The sequence below is a fragment of the Carettochelys insculpta genome, chromosome 1 (assembly GCF_033958435.1).
Source record: "Carettochelys insculpta isolate YL-2023 chromosome 1, ASM3395843v1, whole genome shotgun sequence".
Lineage (NCBI taxonomy): Eukaryota > Metazoa > Chordata > Testudines > Carettochelyidae > Carettochelys > Carettochelys insculpta.
In genome coordinates this window covers 220,159,016-220,176,573 of record NC_134137.1, presented here as the reverse complement: position 1 = coordinate 220,176,573, position 17,558 = coordinate 220,159,016, and the positions used below count along the sequence as shown (strand labels likewise).

The 17,558-nt window shown below is 45.9% G+C and overlaps 1 protein-coding gene across 2 annotated transcripts in view; it reads right to left on the bottom strand.

Moving 5' to 3' along the window:
• TBX19 (T-box transcription factor 19) overlaps nucleotides 1-17,558 on the bottom strand; it is a 51,724-nt gene that overhangs the window by 20,972 nt on the left and 13,194 nt on the right. The window contains exons 4-5 of one of the 2 annotated variants that reach the window (XM_074999812.1): nucleotides 16,770-16,893; nucleotides 8,953-9,177 (exon numbers count right to left, since the gene is read on the bottom strand). In XM_074999812.1, the coding sequence (XP_074855913.1) occupies nucleotides 8,953-9,177; nucleotides 16,770-16,893 (349 nt within the window). Of the gene's footprint in view, nucleotides 1-8,952; nucleotides 9,178-10,717; nucleotides 10,786-16,769; nucleotides 16,894-17,558 lie in introns of those variants that run through there. The other variant, XM_074999822.1, reaches the window with a different exon arrangement.

Genomic DNA, 17,558 nt, shown 5'->3' with positions numbered 1-17,558 from the left:
GTCTGGGGGGTACGTAGCTGGGGTGAGACCTCAATTTTCCATAGGGATAAAGGAGATCTGCTCTGATAGCTGTCCATGGGAAAGACTCTCCCTGCTGTTTCTCGCATTCAGGGAAATGCACACAACACCCCTTTGAGTCACTTTGCAGAAAGGTTACGAGACCATGTATCCTACCACTACAAACTATAGAGTCTGTTCTGGTCTGGCTATGGTCTGAAGAAGTGGGTCTGTCCCATGAAAGCTCACCTAATAAATTATTTTGCTAGTCGTTAAAGTGCTACTTGACTGCATTTTTGTTTTGCAAACTATAGAGAGCAGGTGGTGAGGTTAAAACCAGGAGCTGCCTGCAGGACTGCAGAGATACTTGCCTGGCCCCTGTGCAACAAGGGAGGGTAGAGGTCCTTGGCTTCATGGGGGGCAGGGCTGGGACGAGTCTCCCTCAGCCAGCCAGCCAGCCAGCCAGCCCTTCAGTGGCACCCAGAGCACACCGTGCCGGACCGTGCCCCATGCAGTTCCATCAGAGATTTAAAGAGCCAGGGGCTCTGGCCACTGCTATTGCTGCAGTAGCATCCAGGAGCCCTGGGCCCGATTAAATCACGAGGCCCTGGAACAGCTGCCCTCTCCTTGCTGCCTCTGGCGTTGGCGGGCCTGGCTGCCTGAAAACTCTGTTTGTTTGTTATGTTTAGGAAAAGCTGTGCAACAGGGTAACCTAAGGTGTTATGGGACCCATTCTCCCATTGCTGTAGATAATCCACTTCCCCAGCAGGTGGTAACTAGGTTGCTGGAAGAGTTCTTCTGTAAACCTAGTGTTACCTGCACCGGTGCGTAGGTCAGTATAACTGCACCTCTCAGGGTCAGGGATGGGGATTTTTCACAGCCTGGAAGATGTAGCTATGCTGATGTACATTTTCTGAACAGACCAGCCCTTGGTCTCTCTGTGTCTTGGTTTCCCAGCTAAAAAATGAGGGTGATGACACTTCCCGACCTCACAGGAGCAATACGAAGATATAGCCTGGGTATTGTGAGAGACACCGATACTACAGTGAAGTCAGACAAAATGTTTGAAATAAAAGTTGTAGTAAGGACACTGAAACAGCTCTAACATCAACAGCATCAGACTAAACACAGTGGGGTTTCCCGCTTCATCAGCGTCACAGCCCAGCTGAGTGTTTTGTACTAGTGTGGACTAGGAGTAAGTAGAGTATCGGTTTAATAACTGGTAGGTCCAGCACTTGCTGTGGCAGAATACAGAGTACCCAAGGAGATAACAGATGGATGAAGCCCCAAAAGTGAATGGTTGATTTAGGCTGAACCTCTCTAATCTAGGACTCTGTCACCTGGCAACATCCATTGTCTGGCATGATTTTAGTTATCTGGACCACCACTTACCATGGGTATGGCCAAATTTCCCACAGGCCCATAAAATTTGTTTCCAGCCACCAGTCCTGGTTCTCACTGATCTGTGCTGTTATTTAGCTGTAATTTACCTCTAAATGTCACCTCTGAGACCATTTTACCACTAAGCAGAGGAAGTGTTGGTAACGTACAAGACCAGTGTTTTCCAAAGTGTGGGCCACAGCCAGTACCAGTCCTTGGGAAAAAAAATACCGGTCCTCAGAAAATCCAGTAATCCCTCAAGTTATGCAGGGGTTGTGTCCCACACAACTACCTTGTATCTTGAATTTCGCATAAATCAGGGAGGGCTTGGGAGGTGGGTTGGGGCCCTGGGAGGGGAGCAGGGGCCACCAGCAGCCATCACTTCCCCAGGGGTCTGGGTGGGCAGCACCCATGGCTGCTGCTTTCCCGGGGCTCTGGGCCAGGAGCGCCCTCAACCACTGCTTTCCTGGGGCTCCAGAGCCCCATGTGCAGCGGGGTGAGCTGGGGCCGGGTGGGGGGTTGGGACTGGGGCATGCAGGGGGGTTGAGGTATGGGGGTTGGAGGGGAGTCCAAGGCATGTGGCTGGAGCCCACCACTGGGGGAGGTAAGCTGGGGCGTGTGGTGGGGGTGAGCTGGGCCACAGGGGTGGAGGAGTTGGGGGAGTGAGCCACAGGAGGTTTTCCCACACTGCTCTGGGAAGGGGGTTTTAGCCTGGCTGGTTGCCGGCAGCAGCAGACAGCTATTCAAGCTAAAAGCCTTCCCCCTATCTTCCCAGAGAACTGCCTAACACTGCTCTGGGAAGAGAGGGGAAGGGGCTTTCAGCTGCCTGGCTGCCTGCAGCTGCTCGAAGCTAGGCAGGCTACCAGCCCAGCAGCTTCACGTTGCGAGAAACTTGCATTAATGCAAGTTTTTTTGCACAGTGTGAAGCTGCATAAAATAAGGGTTTACTGTATACAAATTATCACTATGTACCATTATTACTGTGAATAAATAACAAATAGTGAAAATTTGTTCATTTTTCATTTTTTTATATGCGTTTATATTTCTGGGCCACAAAAAGAGGTACTGAAAAAACTGGGTCCCAATTGCATAAAGTTTGGGAGACCCTGTGCTAGACAATGCTGACCTCCTGTTGTCTGGTAAATTCTCTCGTTTGGCACCAGTCAGGTCCTGCGGGTGCCGGACCAGAAAGGTGTAACCTGTTCTATAAAAACGTATGGAGTCACGTTTTGCATGCAAGCCGGCACTGCTCTGAACTTGGGCATGAGGAGATTTGCATAAGCACCCAGGTTACGAATGCCTGTAGGTGTGTAGACAGAAAGTTGTGAATTGTAACTGTGGTGCAACATTAGCATCACTGCACAGCAGGTTTGGAAAGCAGCTGAGCAGAGACAGGGTGACCATCCATCCCTTATTGGCCGGGACAGCCCTGTACTTCAGGTGCCACGAATGCGTCCTGATTTATTTCTAAAAAGGGTCTAATTGCCCTGTATTTGCGGGCTCCTGGCTCCCTGCGCCATGGGGAGCTGGAGCCCGACCAACCCGGCTTCTGCCAGGTTCCTAGCTCCCTGCAGCTGGGGAGAGTCAGGAGGATCAGCAGCACGGCTGGCCCGGACCCTGCTCCCCATGGCTTGGGGAAGCCGGAGCCAGAGCCGGACCAGCCTGGCTGCTGAAGGCCCGGATCCGGCTCCCTGTAAGCTGGAGCTGGACCAGCACAGGTACTGCCTCGCTCATGGCTCCCCACAGCTTGGGGAAGCTGGGAGCTGCTGCTGCTCCCCCTCCCTCCCAGGCAGGGAGCACCTCTCCTCAGCAGTGTGGCAGCCCCCACAGGGCAGCCACCACCTGACTGGTAGGGTGGCCACCTGTCCTGTTTTGGCCAGGGCAATAGCTCATCCCCCTGTCCTGTATTTGGCCTGGGGAGGTCTGGTCACCCTAAGCAGAGAGGAGCAATCTCCCGAGCCAGTTGCGTACCTGAATCTAGCTTCGAGTCCTTGGTCACTTTCCAGCCCAGAAAAGCACAAAGATGGACTATTGAAGCTAATGGGAAAACTTTGAAACAACTGAGGAGAGGGTTGCTGGAACCATTGGTAAAATGGGGGGCTGAGAGCCATGGAACCCAGCTAAATTCTGTGTGTGATGGAAACCACTTCAAGCAATGGCCCCGGCACCACTAGCTCCAGCATCTCTGACTGGACACTTCCCTCGTCTTCATAACCACAAATCACACTGGTCTGAATGAATGAAAGGTTGGGGGAGGGTGGGGAAGACTTTTAAAAAGGAGGCTTGAAATGGAAGTTTTCATCCAGAAGCTGAGGGACAGTTGCTTGGCAGGTGCTGTCCTTGAAACACTGGGTTCACTTTATAGCTCCTCTGTGCCCTGGGAAACTGTTCAGAGGCATAAGGAAATTTGTATTAGACGAGGGATGGTCTCTAACCTCTAAGGTGACCAACCGTCCTGTATTGGGTGGGACAGTCCCGTATTTGGGACGCCAAAAAGGTATCCCAACTTCCTTTTAAAAGGGACAAATTGTCCTGTATTTAGGCCCTCAGGGGCTGGAGGTTGGGCCAGGAGCGCCTGCTGCTGCCGCTTCCCTGGGGCTCCAGGCGGGGAGTGCCCGCAGCTGCCGCTTCCCTGGGGATGGGGAGGGCATCAGCTCCCCGGGGCTTGGTGCAGCCAGGAGGAGCCACCCCTCATCTCCCATATCTCCCGGTCCCATATTTGGGACCGGGAGATATGGTCCCCTACTAATATGGAAACAAAGCCTGAGGCTGCATCTGCCTATATCGTATGTAACTTGTATATTTGCTTCATTTTCTCTTTGGATCTGTGGCTTTTCACTAAATAAACCCTTTATATAGATTTACTCCAAACAAGTCTACGAGGTGCAAACCACATGGAGAGTGCTCGCCAACGTGAATGGCTGTCCGCAGGTGGGCTTCACACTGCCTGCGGTGAGGAGCCAGAGGGGAAAGTCCAAGTGCCTGGAATTCATGGAGAATGGCTCTGGGGAGTCACAGGACCAGAAGGACTGTTCACAACACCCTGCAGGGGATGACTGGGCTGGTGGAAGCTGGGGTGAGACCTTGAGCTTGTGGATAGGCATCTGGCGTCAAGGATCTCTGAGCCTTTGCATCACACCACAAAGGCACCCAAAGGTACAAGGCAGGCCGTGACAGATACCCTTACTGATTTCCAGGATCCCCAAAGCATCACATGCATCCATCTCCATCTTCTTTCTGTGATTCTCTATATTCTGCTATGCCAATTGCATTATTATAGCAGAGCGTGACATTGTATTGGATACTTATCTTAGCTACATACAGGCCCATGACAGAGGGAGGCCAAGAGGGCAGGTGCCTCCCTTTCCAGTGTTTCAAAGAGGCCCAGAGCTCTGGCCACCACCTCTGCTCTAGGCCCCTTTGAAGTGCTGCAGCAGCGCTGTTCCAGCTGTGCATGGCTCCGAGGGAGCTGGGGGAAGTCAGGGGCAGTGATCCGGGTGGTGCTGGCTGACACCTAGCCGCTCTTGATCCCACTCCTTCTGGAGTGCAGAGCTGGTGTGTCTCCCCCGGCCTTGCCCGAGGGCCTGCAGCAGCTCTCAGCACTGCTGGCTCCATTAGCAAAGTCTTTAATTCTGAGAGGGGCATTTGGACTCAGTATGATTCCAGCATGTTTGGGGAAACTTCAGGGCCTAATGGAGACTCATCTACTAGAACTTGCGAAGTTGGGCATGTTATTACTGTACTGCTACTTCCCAAACTTTAAGGTCACGCAGCCTTACTTTTTCTGGTTCTATTCATGCTGCTGCCTTTGACTTGGTATGTGAGCTTGGCCAAGTCCCTTCACCACACTAGGCCTCAGTTACATAAGAATGGCCATCCTGGGTCAGACCAAAGGTCCATCTAGCCCAGTGGCCTGTCTTCTGACAGAGGCCAATGCCAGGTGCCCCCAAGGGAGTGAACAGAACAGGTGATCATCCAGTGAGCCATCTCCTGTCACCCATTTCCAGCTTCTGGCAAAAAGCTCCCCCAGATAACAGTTACTGATCTGATAGCATGTGGCCAGGATTGAACTGTGAATGTTCAGAAAGCGCTTAGGTTGGGAATTGCAGAATTACCCCACCTTTCTCCATTTGAAGTCAATGGGAGTTTTAGAGTTAGACTAGTGCTGACATTCCCTGCCATAATGCCCATCATGGCACTTTTCTTGTTATTTAAGATGTACCAGTCTCCCAAAGGCCCAGAGATAAGAACATAAGAAGAATGGCCATACTGGGTCAGACCAAAGGTCCATCCAGCCCAGCATCCCATCTGCCGACGGTGGCCAATGCCAGGTGCCCCAGAGAAGGAGAACAGAAGACAATGATCAAGTGATTTATCTCCTGCCATCCATCTCCTGCCCTTGTTCTGATGGCTAGGGCACCATACTTTATCCCTGGCTAATAGCCATTTATGGACCTAACCTGCAAAAATTTATCAAGCTCTTTTTTAAACCCTAATAGAGTCCTGGCCTTTACAGCCTCCTCGGGCAAGGAGCTCCACAGGTTGACTGTGCGCTGTGTGAAGAAAAATTTCCTTTTATTAGTTTTGAACCTACTACCCATCAATTTCATTTGGTGTCCCCTAGTTCTTGTATTATGGGAAAAGGTAAATAATTTTTCTATATTCACTTTCTCCACACCATTCATGATTTTATATACTTCTATCATATCGCCCCTCAATCGCCTCTTTTCCAAACTGAAAAGTCCCAGTCTCTCTAGCCTCTCCCCATATGGGACCCGTTCCAAGCCCCTAATCATCTTAGTCGCCCTTTTCTGAACCTTTTCTAATGCCAATATATCTTTTTTGAGGTGAGGAGACCACATCTGCACGCAGTACTCAAGATGTGGGCGTACCATAGTTTTATATAGGGGAAGTATGATATCTTTTGTCTTATTATCGATCCCTTTTTTAATAATTCCTAACATCCTATTTGCCTTACTAACTGCCGCTGCACACTGTGTGGATGTCTTCAGAGAACTATCCACTATAACTCCAAGATCCCTTTCCTGATCTGTCGTAGCTAAATTTGACCCCATCATGTAGTACGTGTAATTTGGGTTATTTTTTCCAACATGCATTACCTTACACTTACCCACATTAAATTTCATTTGCCATTTTGCTGCCCAATCACTCAGTTTGCTGAGATCCTTTTGTAGTTCTTCACAATCCCTTTTGCTTTTGACTGTCCTGAACAACTTGGTGTCATCTGCAAACTTTGCCACCTCACTGCTTACCTCATTTTCTAGATCATTGATGAACAAGTTGAACAGGATCGGTCCCAGGACTGACCCCTGGGGAACACCACTAGTTACCCTCCTCCATTGTGAAAATTTACATGGAGAAAAAAAAGCTCCACCGGGTCGCAGTTTGTCCCTTCGATTCTTCTTGACAGCATATACTGCAGGTCATTGTCTATACTTCCCCACCTTGAGCACTGGTTTTAATTAAAATATACTTTTAGAAGTTCAAAGAGGGGTCTTTGTGTAGAAAGCCTGCATGATTTTACGGTAACAGCCTCTAACACACTAATATAATCACTATACGAGTCTGTGCTTAGGACCATAGACCTTTTCATATAGGCAGCTTATGTTTTCGGTTATAGAAAGGATCCAATTCTTCTTCCACTAACATTAATGACAATTTTTATTGACTGCAGGGGAGCAGAATAAGATTGATAATAAATGCAGAGTTTAGAACAAAGCAAAAATACTGAGTTTGATCAGTGGAGAGCTATCCATAACCAAAGTAACCATGAATATCTGGTAATTACAGACCCAACAAACTCTCTCTTCCCCATGCAAAATCATTTGCCACACATGCTTGATGTATGTATTACCTCTGGTAAAATATTATTCTGTGTAGGGATAGGCAGTATAGTCTACACTGATCACTTACCAGATGGTTCGCAAAAGGAAGTTGCATTGGCTTAACCAAGTGTGTGATTTATAACCAATTTAGTTAAATCAATGCAAAGCCCTCTCATCTGAGTTTAACAGGCTTGCCTGGGTTTGTCTTAAGTTGATTAGGAAACAGCATAAGATAAAAATGAAATAAGCCATCCTTGCAGCAAAACAAATGCCCACACTGGAATTAGCTCTGCTTTAAATACATTAGTTTAAGAAATACAATTGAATTTTAACAGGTGCAACTTCTGAGTGCAGATGACGCTTTAGAAGAAACAGATGTCTTTCTCTCCCTACACACCACTACTGGGAATGACTACAGTCCCAGTGTAGTATCAGTGTAACACCGGTTAACTCGAGAACACCCGCTATTTTTGCAGAGGTTCAAGGCTTCTTGAGCTAATAAGTTGTTTTGATCTCAAATTGCTAAGATTCATTATTAGCTGCATGCACCTGTCATAACACAGTTCAGCTGACATCCACTGTTCTGCATCAAAAAATTGCTGATCTTATTAATCTCTTTCTGCAAGACTGACACACACCATCCCTTTCTGTTTGGGTGTCTCTCCCCCTTGGTGCCAGTCCTTCCATTCTATGAAGCATCCCAGTGACAATCCCGCCAAGGAAGAAGCGCGTGCTCTGAAGAACAGCAATCTCGGTCTGGCCTTGTGACTAAACCTACCTCTCGTCACACCAGAGTGGCACAAACCTAAGGACACAATCTGCCCACCTTAGAGTGCAAGAACAATCTTCACTCCCATCTCAGCAGAGCACTAGACTTTTCCAGTCGGTAAGATTCCTGGTTTAGCACTGTCTCCTTGGCATTTTGTAGCGTGCCACACATACTGCTTGTGCCCAGAAGCTAAGAATCATGAGCAATGCAGAGGGTAACATTTTGCCTTCCTAAGAGCTGCAGAATTAATCATTTACCAAAGTGCCAGCCAGATTTCTGAGTTCTCTGCCACAGACGATGGGGCACATCTGCAGAATCTGGTATTCTGCGCTGATATTCTGTCAATGGGCTTGTTTTGCACCCATTTCTATAACAAATTACTTATACAGGTGTGTCCATTTGCAGAGCCACAGAAACAGGTGAGACAGTGGCTGGGCCAACAGGTTGGGAAATATGGGGTGTTGTGAGAGATTTACTGTTGACTGGTGTGAGCTCAGGCAGATGACTCACTTTACTCAACTCTGAAGGGAGGATACAGCTCCACCTTCCTAAAGCGCATTCAGCCCTCTTGATTAAAAGCTGCTATCTAAGCATGGAGTATTGTTATCGGAGGGAATCACCGGCAGGGCGTTGGGGGAAAGCTTTTGCAGTGGGGTTGGCAGGTGGGATTGCTCTTCTCCATGGAAATGTTTAGTCCCAAGGCAGTAAATATCTCTTCCTACAATCAAGGCTAAAAAGATGCAGGAAGGGTTTGTCAGGATCCAGAAAGAAACATGAACCTCTCTGCTTAGCTTATCGACTGTCTGAGCCTGCCTCACTCCCCCTGTGCAGGATATGTGTATACACACACAACATTATACCATGGCTACAGTTTCCTTTCGCCTGTGTAAACAGCATTTGCTAATATTCCCCATATACCGTTGGATATGGTAATTACGCTGGGGACAGTGCAACACTCACCTGCCATTCTTGGTCACGATCATCTCATTAGTGACTTCCCTGAACCTCTGCCACAGCACAGCGTCCTCCAAGACAACCCGGAGTTGTTTCTCGGTCGGGTCCCCTTTGTCTCTGCCAGCTTGCAGCTCGCTCTCCACCACATTGAGCAGCCTAGAGACGGTGCAGTCACTGGGCTTCTTGCATCCCAAATCAGTCATGGTGAACTGTCCAAAACTTCTCAGCTGGCTTTAAAAAAAAACACCTCAACAATCACAAAGCATATCTAAACCCAAGCCAATTAATTAGCCACACTAACAAATCAGCTGTCCCTGATCTTTAGCCATCTACTTGTTCTTCCCCCCTGGGAGTCCCAATGGGACAATGACACCAGTGTGCTAAGGTTGACTCACATGTACATACAAAAAGAGGACTATCTCCTAATTACTCATCAAGTCAGGTGGGTGGCAGCCTGATTACGCAATTGGCTGCCTGGGAAGAAGAGTTCGCCATCCAAATTAATGGGCTTTTATCTTTTTTCAGTCTGAAGAGGGTCTAATTGTTCTGCTTGAGAACCAGGTTTCCATTAATGAAAATTGTTTCATTTCCAGACTGAAACAATGCGGGGAAATCGTGCTTGTGCTGATGAAAACCCCAGGCAAAGGGGGAAGAGGCAGCTAGCAACATTCAAGACTGGAACACAGAGATGGTAATCTTGCAAGCCTTCCCTCAGAAATTGAGGTGTGCTCACTCAGCTCCCCTTTTTCTTAAAATATAAGATAATAAAATAATTTGTTGTTATTAATAACAATAATAATAAAGGCTCCAATACACTTCCTTTTTGACTGTGTGGTCTTATGTCCAGAGGACAATTTCGTGCCTCTTTGAAATTTCAGGAGTTAGGACAAGTTGCAGTTCAGAGACATGGGATTTTTAAAAAGGTACAGTTCTCTTTTTGGAAAGTATATTAATAGTTTCTGGTCAACCAAAAAATGACACGTCAGAGAATCTTAGGCTGGTTTAAACCAATAGCCCTTGATGAGCTTTTATGTTTTTTGTTTTTTGTTTGTTTTTTTTTAAGTAGGAAGGGGATATTTTCGGAGTTATTCATTTCGTTGTTAGAAGTGTATTCAGCCCCAGAGTTAATAAAAATCTGGTGGGCTTTATGAAGCGTGCTAAGGGTCTGGCAGACTTCTGACAGTCTGCAGAATATAATAAAGTTCATCAGAGCTGTGGTATGTTTACAAAGTCCACCAGTCTTTGCAAGTCAAGAAGTCTGAGGGGCGTAGCGCTCCCAAGCGCAAAGGGGAACTTTTTGCATCCCTTGTTTGGTTGAGTAATACCTCATTCTGCAAAGCAGCCCCTTTGATTCCAATAGAGCCATGCATAGAGTGAGTCTATTGGAATCTAGCCCCAAAGGAGCAGAGCTCCAGTCTTGCAAAGGTTTCCTGCTGTACCAGACTAGAGACACTTCTTTACACAGGAACAAACTACAATTCAATTCCCAGTGGCATAAGCACTAGAGGAAGCTGTAATTTAAACAAGGCTCAAGTGATTTTATCATTGTGTCACCAAACCCTGCTAGTTTCATACCCTTGGGAGTGGGAGTGGGGCTAAGTATTTTCCTTTGTTTAGATCCCTTTCAGACTTAGGTGACTAGACCTTAAAGTTGATCATAGATACACAGTTCCAGATATAGCAATTGCATAGCTGGAATCGATTTAACTACAATCAGCTTCCCTGGCCATCCTCACAGAGGGAAGTCAGCAGGAGAAACCCTCCCACTGACCTCCCTTACTCCTTGCAAGACTGAGGAGTGAAGGGATCAACCGCTGAGCCCTGATTGTTTGATTTTGCGTGTCCTCCTTAGGCGTGTGAAATGGACCTCCCAGAATGCAGCACATGCTGATTAGGCTTCCCTGTGAAAGAGAAGTGAGTTAGGTTATTCCGTCGGCTCCAAGACATCAGCTTCCTCTCTTAGTTGCAGTATAATGGCCCATTCGTGCAGTTAATACTACCTACTGGAACCTGATTGCCAGCATCCTAGATCCTTGCAAAGCGTATTGAAGTAAAGGGGATTTGTGGGCGCTCAGCTGGCTCTGAAAATCCAGCCAGGAGGCATTTGGGGAGCTGGCTGGTGATGAGGGTTAGTATATTTGTGCAGGATGGGGACTTTATAAATTAATATTTTGGCTGGTTGTATCGACTGCACGGCAAGGACAAGAAGTTGATCTTTTCATATGCACAGCCCAGTGTCAAATGTTATAACAAGCACCTAGAGCAGGGGTGTGCAAAAGTGGTGGGGTGGACCCCCTCAGAAAGGGCATGAAATGTCATGGGGTGGGCGCAGCACAATCAACTGCTGGATCTCAGGCTCATCCACCTCTTTAAAAACGTTGAAATCTGTTACTGGTTTTATGTGTGCGCATTTACAGTTATACACCGATTAATTAAGTTTTTACATTCTACAGACTTATTTTCTTACACATGCCAAAAGAGGTTGTTTCTTTTTTTTTCATATGAACATAACCAAAGTTTCCATCAGTTTGGATCACATTGGACAGGCTGGAGGGCTCTGCTAATTGCAGGGACGAAAAGTGGGACCTGACATGAAAAGTTTGCCCATCCCTGACCTAGAGGATGGGACAAGTGGCTTTTAGTTCTTGATATATAGACCTGGAAAAATACAATAAATAGATTAAAACTAAGTGTCAACTTTTGAAAATTCAACATTGATCCACAGATATTGTGAAAAATCATTTTTGCCACCATCTCTAAAATAAACACAGATTTTTTGCCTTGTTTATGCTTCTCTCTCACATTGCACCAAGGAGATTAAGAGAAAAGATTATTTAGATGTGACCAAATGTTAGGAATTTTGTTGCTCAGAATTCAAGGAGCATCAAAGATGGGAACTTGCCGCTGTGATAATTCAGCCACATAATGACACTATTATTTCTGTAGCAGGAGTTGGCCTTTCATGGGCACATAATAGGACATAGGGCTTGATGTTCAGAGATACTGACCATTCATCAGTCCCACTGATTTCAGGTGGAGAAAGAGCTCTTCAGCTGCACCTCTGAAAATCAAATCCAAACTCCCAGCATCAAGTTGTTCATATCTCATGATAAATCAATGGACATATAAAAACAACAACAGACCACATTGGTTGGAAAGAGGAGGAAGCAGGACAGCAGTAGGGGACAAATGTTACTGAATTCCTTGAGGCCAGTCATTTGCTGATCATAGGCAGATGATGGACTTGATTAATGTTTAACAGCCTTATTTGTGACACTGAAGTAATTCAAGAAGCAGAGAGAGTCATTGCTTTGTTGTTGTACCAAGTTAACCATCTTTCTTTGGTGTACATGTTGACCCTCTCATCCAGCACCCTTGGGACCTGATGGGTGCCGGATGACAGAATTTGCTGGAAGATGAGAGGTCAATATTGTCTAGCAGCATTACCCACACACTCACTGCTTACTGGGCTCTTCGAAGACATTTAGGAGTAAATTACAGCTAAATAATGGCACAGAACACTGAGAGCCAGGACTGGTGACTGGAAACAAACTTTATGGGACCACGGGAAACTTGGCCACAACCATGACAAGCGGTTGTTCAGCTAACTAAAGTCATAGAAGAGCACGAATTGTTGGGCAAAAGTCAGCATGGTTTCTGCAGAGGGAAGTCGTGTCTGTCTAATCTATTAGAATTCTTGAAGGGGTTAATAAACATGCGGACAAGGGGCACCCAGTGGACATAATATACCTAGATTTCCAGAAAGCCTTTGACACGGTCCCACACCAAAGGCTTTTATGTAAATTAGGTGGTCATGGGATAGGAGGAAAGGTCCTTTCATGGATCGGGAATTGGTTAAAAGACAGAAAACAAAGGGTTGGAATAAATGGTAAATTTTCACAATGGAGGGGGGTAACTAGTGGTGTTCCCCAGGGCTCAGTCCTGGGACCGATCCTGTTCAACTTGTTCATCAATGATCTAGAAAATGAGGTAAGCGGTGAGGTGGCAAAGTTTGCAGATGACACCAACTTGTTCAGGACAGTCAAAAGCAAAAGGGATTGTGAAGAACTACAAAAAGATCTCAGCAAACTGAGTGATTGGGCAGCAAAATGGCAAATGAAATTTAATGTGGGTAAGTGTAAGGTAATGCATGTTGGAAAAAAGAACCCAAATTACACGTACTACATGATGGGGTCAAATTTAGCTACGACAGATCAGGAAAGGGATCTTGGAGTTATAGTGGATAGTTCTCTGAAGACATCCACGCAGTGTGCAGCGGCAGTTAGTAAGGCAAATAGGATGTTAGGAATTATTAAAAAAGGGATCGATAATAAGACAAAAGATATCATACTTCCCCTATATAAAACTATGGTACGCCCACATCTCGAGTACTGCGTGCAGATGTGGTCTCCTCACCTCAAAAAAGATATATTGGCATTAGAAAAGGTTCAGAAAAGGGCGACTAAGATGATTAGGGGCTTGGAAAGGGTCCCATATGGGGAGAGGCTAGAGAGACTGGGACTTTTCAGTTTGGAAAAAAGGCGATTGAGGGGCGATATGATAGAGGTATATAAAATCATGAATGGTGTGGAGAAAGTGAATATAGAAAAATTATTTACCTTTTCCCATAATACAAGAACTAGGGGACACCAAATGAAATTGATGGGTAGTAGGTTCAAAACTAATAAAAGGAAATTTTTCTTCACACAGCGCACAGTCAACCTGTGGAACTCCTTGCCCGAGGAGGCTGTAAAGGCCAGGACTCTATTAGGGTTTAAAAAAGAGCTTGATAAATTTTTGCAGGTTAGGTCCATAAATGGCTATTAGCCAGGGATAAAGTATGGTGCCCTAGCCTTCATAACAAGGGCAGGAGATGGATGGCAGGAGATAAATCACTTGATCATTGTCTTCTGTTCTCCTTCTCTGGGGCACCTGGCATTGGCCACCGTCGGCAGATGGGATGCTGGGCTGGATGGACCTTTGGTCTGACCCAGTATGGCCATTCTTATGTTCTTATGTTCTTATGTTCTTATGCTGGATTACGGAGTTTGCCGGATGAGAGAATTCCAGATTAGAGAGGTTCAACCCGTATTATATTAAAGTGAGCACCACATACCATAATGCAAAATACTTTGGAGCATTAACACAAACGCCACTGTTGTCAAATCCAGATGCCTAAAGCCAAGACCCAAATTTAGGTTATCTAAACAAGTAGCCTGATTTTTGGAAGTCTTCAGCCTCTAACACACCCATTTAAAATAATGGAAGTTGTGGGTATTGAACACTTTCATGGCAAGTTCTTTACATGGATTCTCAAGATGGCTCAAGGTGCCAAACTTTTACTCCCTACATTTGGAAATTTCACCAAAGGGAAATATACTTTAGGGGCCTGTCTACACTAGCCCCCTCCTTTGAAGGGGGCATGTAAACGAGCCCAAAACGTTTTGGGAGTAAAGAACTTCAAAGTTGTGCGGGTACTTCGGCATACCCCTGGCTACACTGCTTGCCAGCACTTCGAAGTTAGCAACTCAGAAATTTGCATATCAAGAATTATGCTAATGACGTGCGGCATATGCAGCGCAGCACCTCTTTGCTATTCACTGCTCAGGCTTGTTTACGCGCCCCCTTCGAAGGAGGGGGCTAGTGTAGACAAGTCCTAGCTGTTTAAATGTTCTTGCATTTGCACATATAGAATCACTGTCTTATAGTTGAATTAATACAGTCTTGGGGTTATTAAACCAGCATCATTTGCCAAAATGCAAGGTGTCCCCCTCCCTGACTAGTCAGAAGGGTTGAAATGGGACAGACAGACATCTCAATAAGCCTGTGGAGTCCCAGCTTTTATTTTATCTTTCAAAAATTAGTTTCCAGGTGTTGAGGTTTCAAATATACACACATATCTCAAACGCTGGGGTGAGCATAACTCAGCTAATAACAGAGAGGTAGCCGTGTTAGGCTGTAGCTTCGAGAACAACAAGAAGTCTTGTGGCACCTTAAAGACTAACGGTTATTTTGGAGCATAAGCTTTCGTGGGCAAAGACCCACTTCACCAGATGCATGAGTGGGGGCTGGTTTCAGAGGGGTAAGTCTGCCTGAGTTTGCAGCCAGCCTGAAAAATTGCGCTGATCTGTAAACACCCTCTACTGATCTCACCAATCAAACTCAGAGGCCAATGAAGATATTTTAAATGTCAGTTAGTCCACAGCTCATTAATTCATATGATAAAGGAGCTGTAGTGTCAGAGCAGGAACGCCTACCCCCAGGTATGGGGTACATCCCCCTGGGAGGGCCCAAAGGGTAAGCCACTGGGGTGCATGGGGGATCCAGTAAGACGGATGGCTTTTAATGACAGAGGGTTTTGGGGAGGGAGGCGGTGATCGGTTTCATTTTTATGAAGTGGAGCGTAACTTGGAGAAGTGTAGCAAATGCTGCATTCGAGGTAAAACATAGACCATTTTGCTCCATTTTGTATCTGATCTGCCTGTATCTCTCTCATTCTTCCATCGCTCAACACTTCTAAGGCAACCCCTCACTGGGGCTCCAGCAGCATGTGAGGCAAGAGCAATGCCCAGAAGAAAGGACATGGGCCATTCTTTCCAAAAGCCCTTGCACACTCTGCTGGGTCTTCTTCTCATTTGATGTATATAATAAAATGGCTCCAAGTCTGGTATTTGCTTCAGCATGAAGCTGCCTTGGTAAAGAACACATGACATTGGCTCTTTGTGTTCACCAGCCACTAAAACTGACCAAAGGTGCTTTCCTGACGCAGCCATAGGCCATGCTCCTTGTAAGCTGTGTGCCTGGGCAGACACCCAGGAGAGATTCAAATGCTGCCCAGCTAATTAGCAGAGCACCCACAACCCTCTACAGTGGGCAGGATGTGTTTCCATTCATGGTGCACATCTACATATGTGTTGGTGCACATAACAAAATTTATTCTGCCCACAGATAGAAAAAAAGTAGAGGGAACACTGCTTATAGGCAGAAGGTGGCTGCAGGAGTAATGTTCATATCTTATTTGCATCTAGTTCCTGTAGATATTTCAGAACACAACCTTACTATCAGGGATATTGGGGGGAACAATGGAGCTATGCCTATCTCACAGAGCTGGAAGGAACCTTCAGAGATCATTGAGTCCAGCCCCTGCCCTCACAGCAGGACCTATCACCATCCCTGACAGATTTTTTTTTTAATCTATTTGCCCCAGATCCCTAAGTGGCCCTCTCAAGGATTAAGCTCACAACCCTGGATTTAGCACACAAACGTGCAAACCACTGAGCTATCCCTCCCCCTATACCTATACACAAAAAGCTAACGTTTATCTTATAAATGTGAGTCCGCATTGACAACCCAGTTCTATGAGTTATACAAGCAGGGAGCTTAAATGTTCTTGTGTGACTTGCATCGAATCAGAACTACTTGATGCAGCTCAAAATGTCAAATTACTGGATACACCTACTAGGAATACCAAATCCAAAATTTATATCATTGTTTAGCTAAATAATGTTAAATGAATAGCAAGAGGGGAAGGACAAGGGGAAAGAGAGGCTAAATCCATTAAAACATGCACTAGGATTTTATTTTGCTGAGCTCCAGCAATGAGTGTGCTGACCGAGGTGTTGCTTGGATTATTTCTTGTTGGACTGATTAAACTCAAACCCAAACACTTTTGGCCAACAGGTGCTGAGCCACAGAAGGAAAAAATAATTAGCAAGGCTTGCTCTCCGCCTGATATTTGATAGCTGGTTTTTGTCTTCAAGCCCACGCCTGCAAATAAAAGACAACCTTTCTCAATAAGAGGACACGCACACAACAGGACTCACTCTTTCCATTGCCCCACCATCCAACTGAACTGCTTGAATAAGAAAGCTTCACTGAACGTTCGGTTCCAGGAGCCGCGTGAAACTGAACACCTCAGACGGCAGGCCACCAGCAGGAAAATGACACCTATTAAGTGAGGAGTTTGTAATTAAAAAAAGAACAAAAAACCAGCTGCTTTCAGAAGTTTTTAATCACGGCTCTAGCCCCCTGGGAGATTATTGGACTATAAGAGATTTAGGGAAGATTAGCCTTTTCATTACTGGTGGGGGGTTAGTTCTCATGCAGCACAAAACAGACACGTTTCTAGTACATGTACGTGTATACACATGCACCAACAAGCACACGCACACACACACAAAACTTGTGCTGTTTGTACCTGATTGTCTGGAATTTCAGTAGCTATCATTATAGGTAACAGGGAAATGCAACTATGCCTTCCTATTCTGGGAGGGAAAAATTAATTGAAAATAGATCTGGTGTAGCAAGACTGAGCTATTAAAAATATCTTATAAGGTAATTATTGTATTCTCTTCTCCTTCTTCAGCTTCTTCCTGGATCTCCGTTCTCTTCAAAATCATGAATTTGTCTCCATCATTTTGCTTATGTGGTAGATCAGTATTATTGCCCCATTGCTGCAGTGGGGAAGGTGAGAAACAAGAGAGGTTAAAAACTAGTTTGCATTTTCAGCCCTTACATTTCAGAGCCTTCTGAGAGGCAGTAGTTGGATGTTTTGCACTGGGAAAGAAGAGTGAGGATTTTGGCCTGAAGAAAAATAAGGCTCTAAAACCACA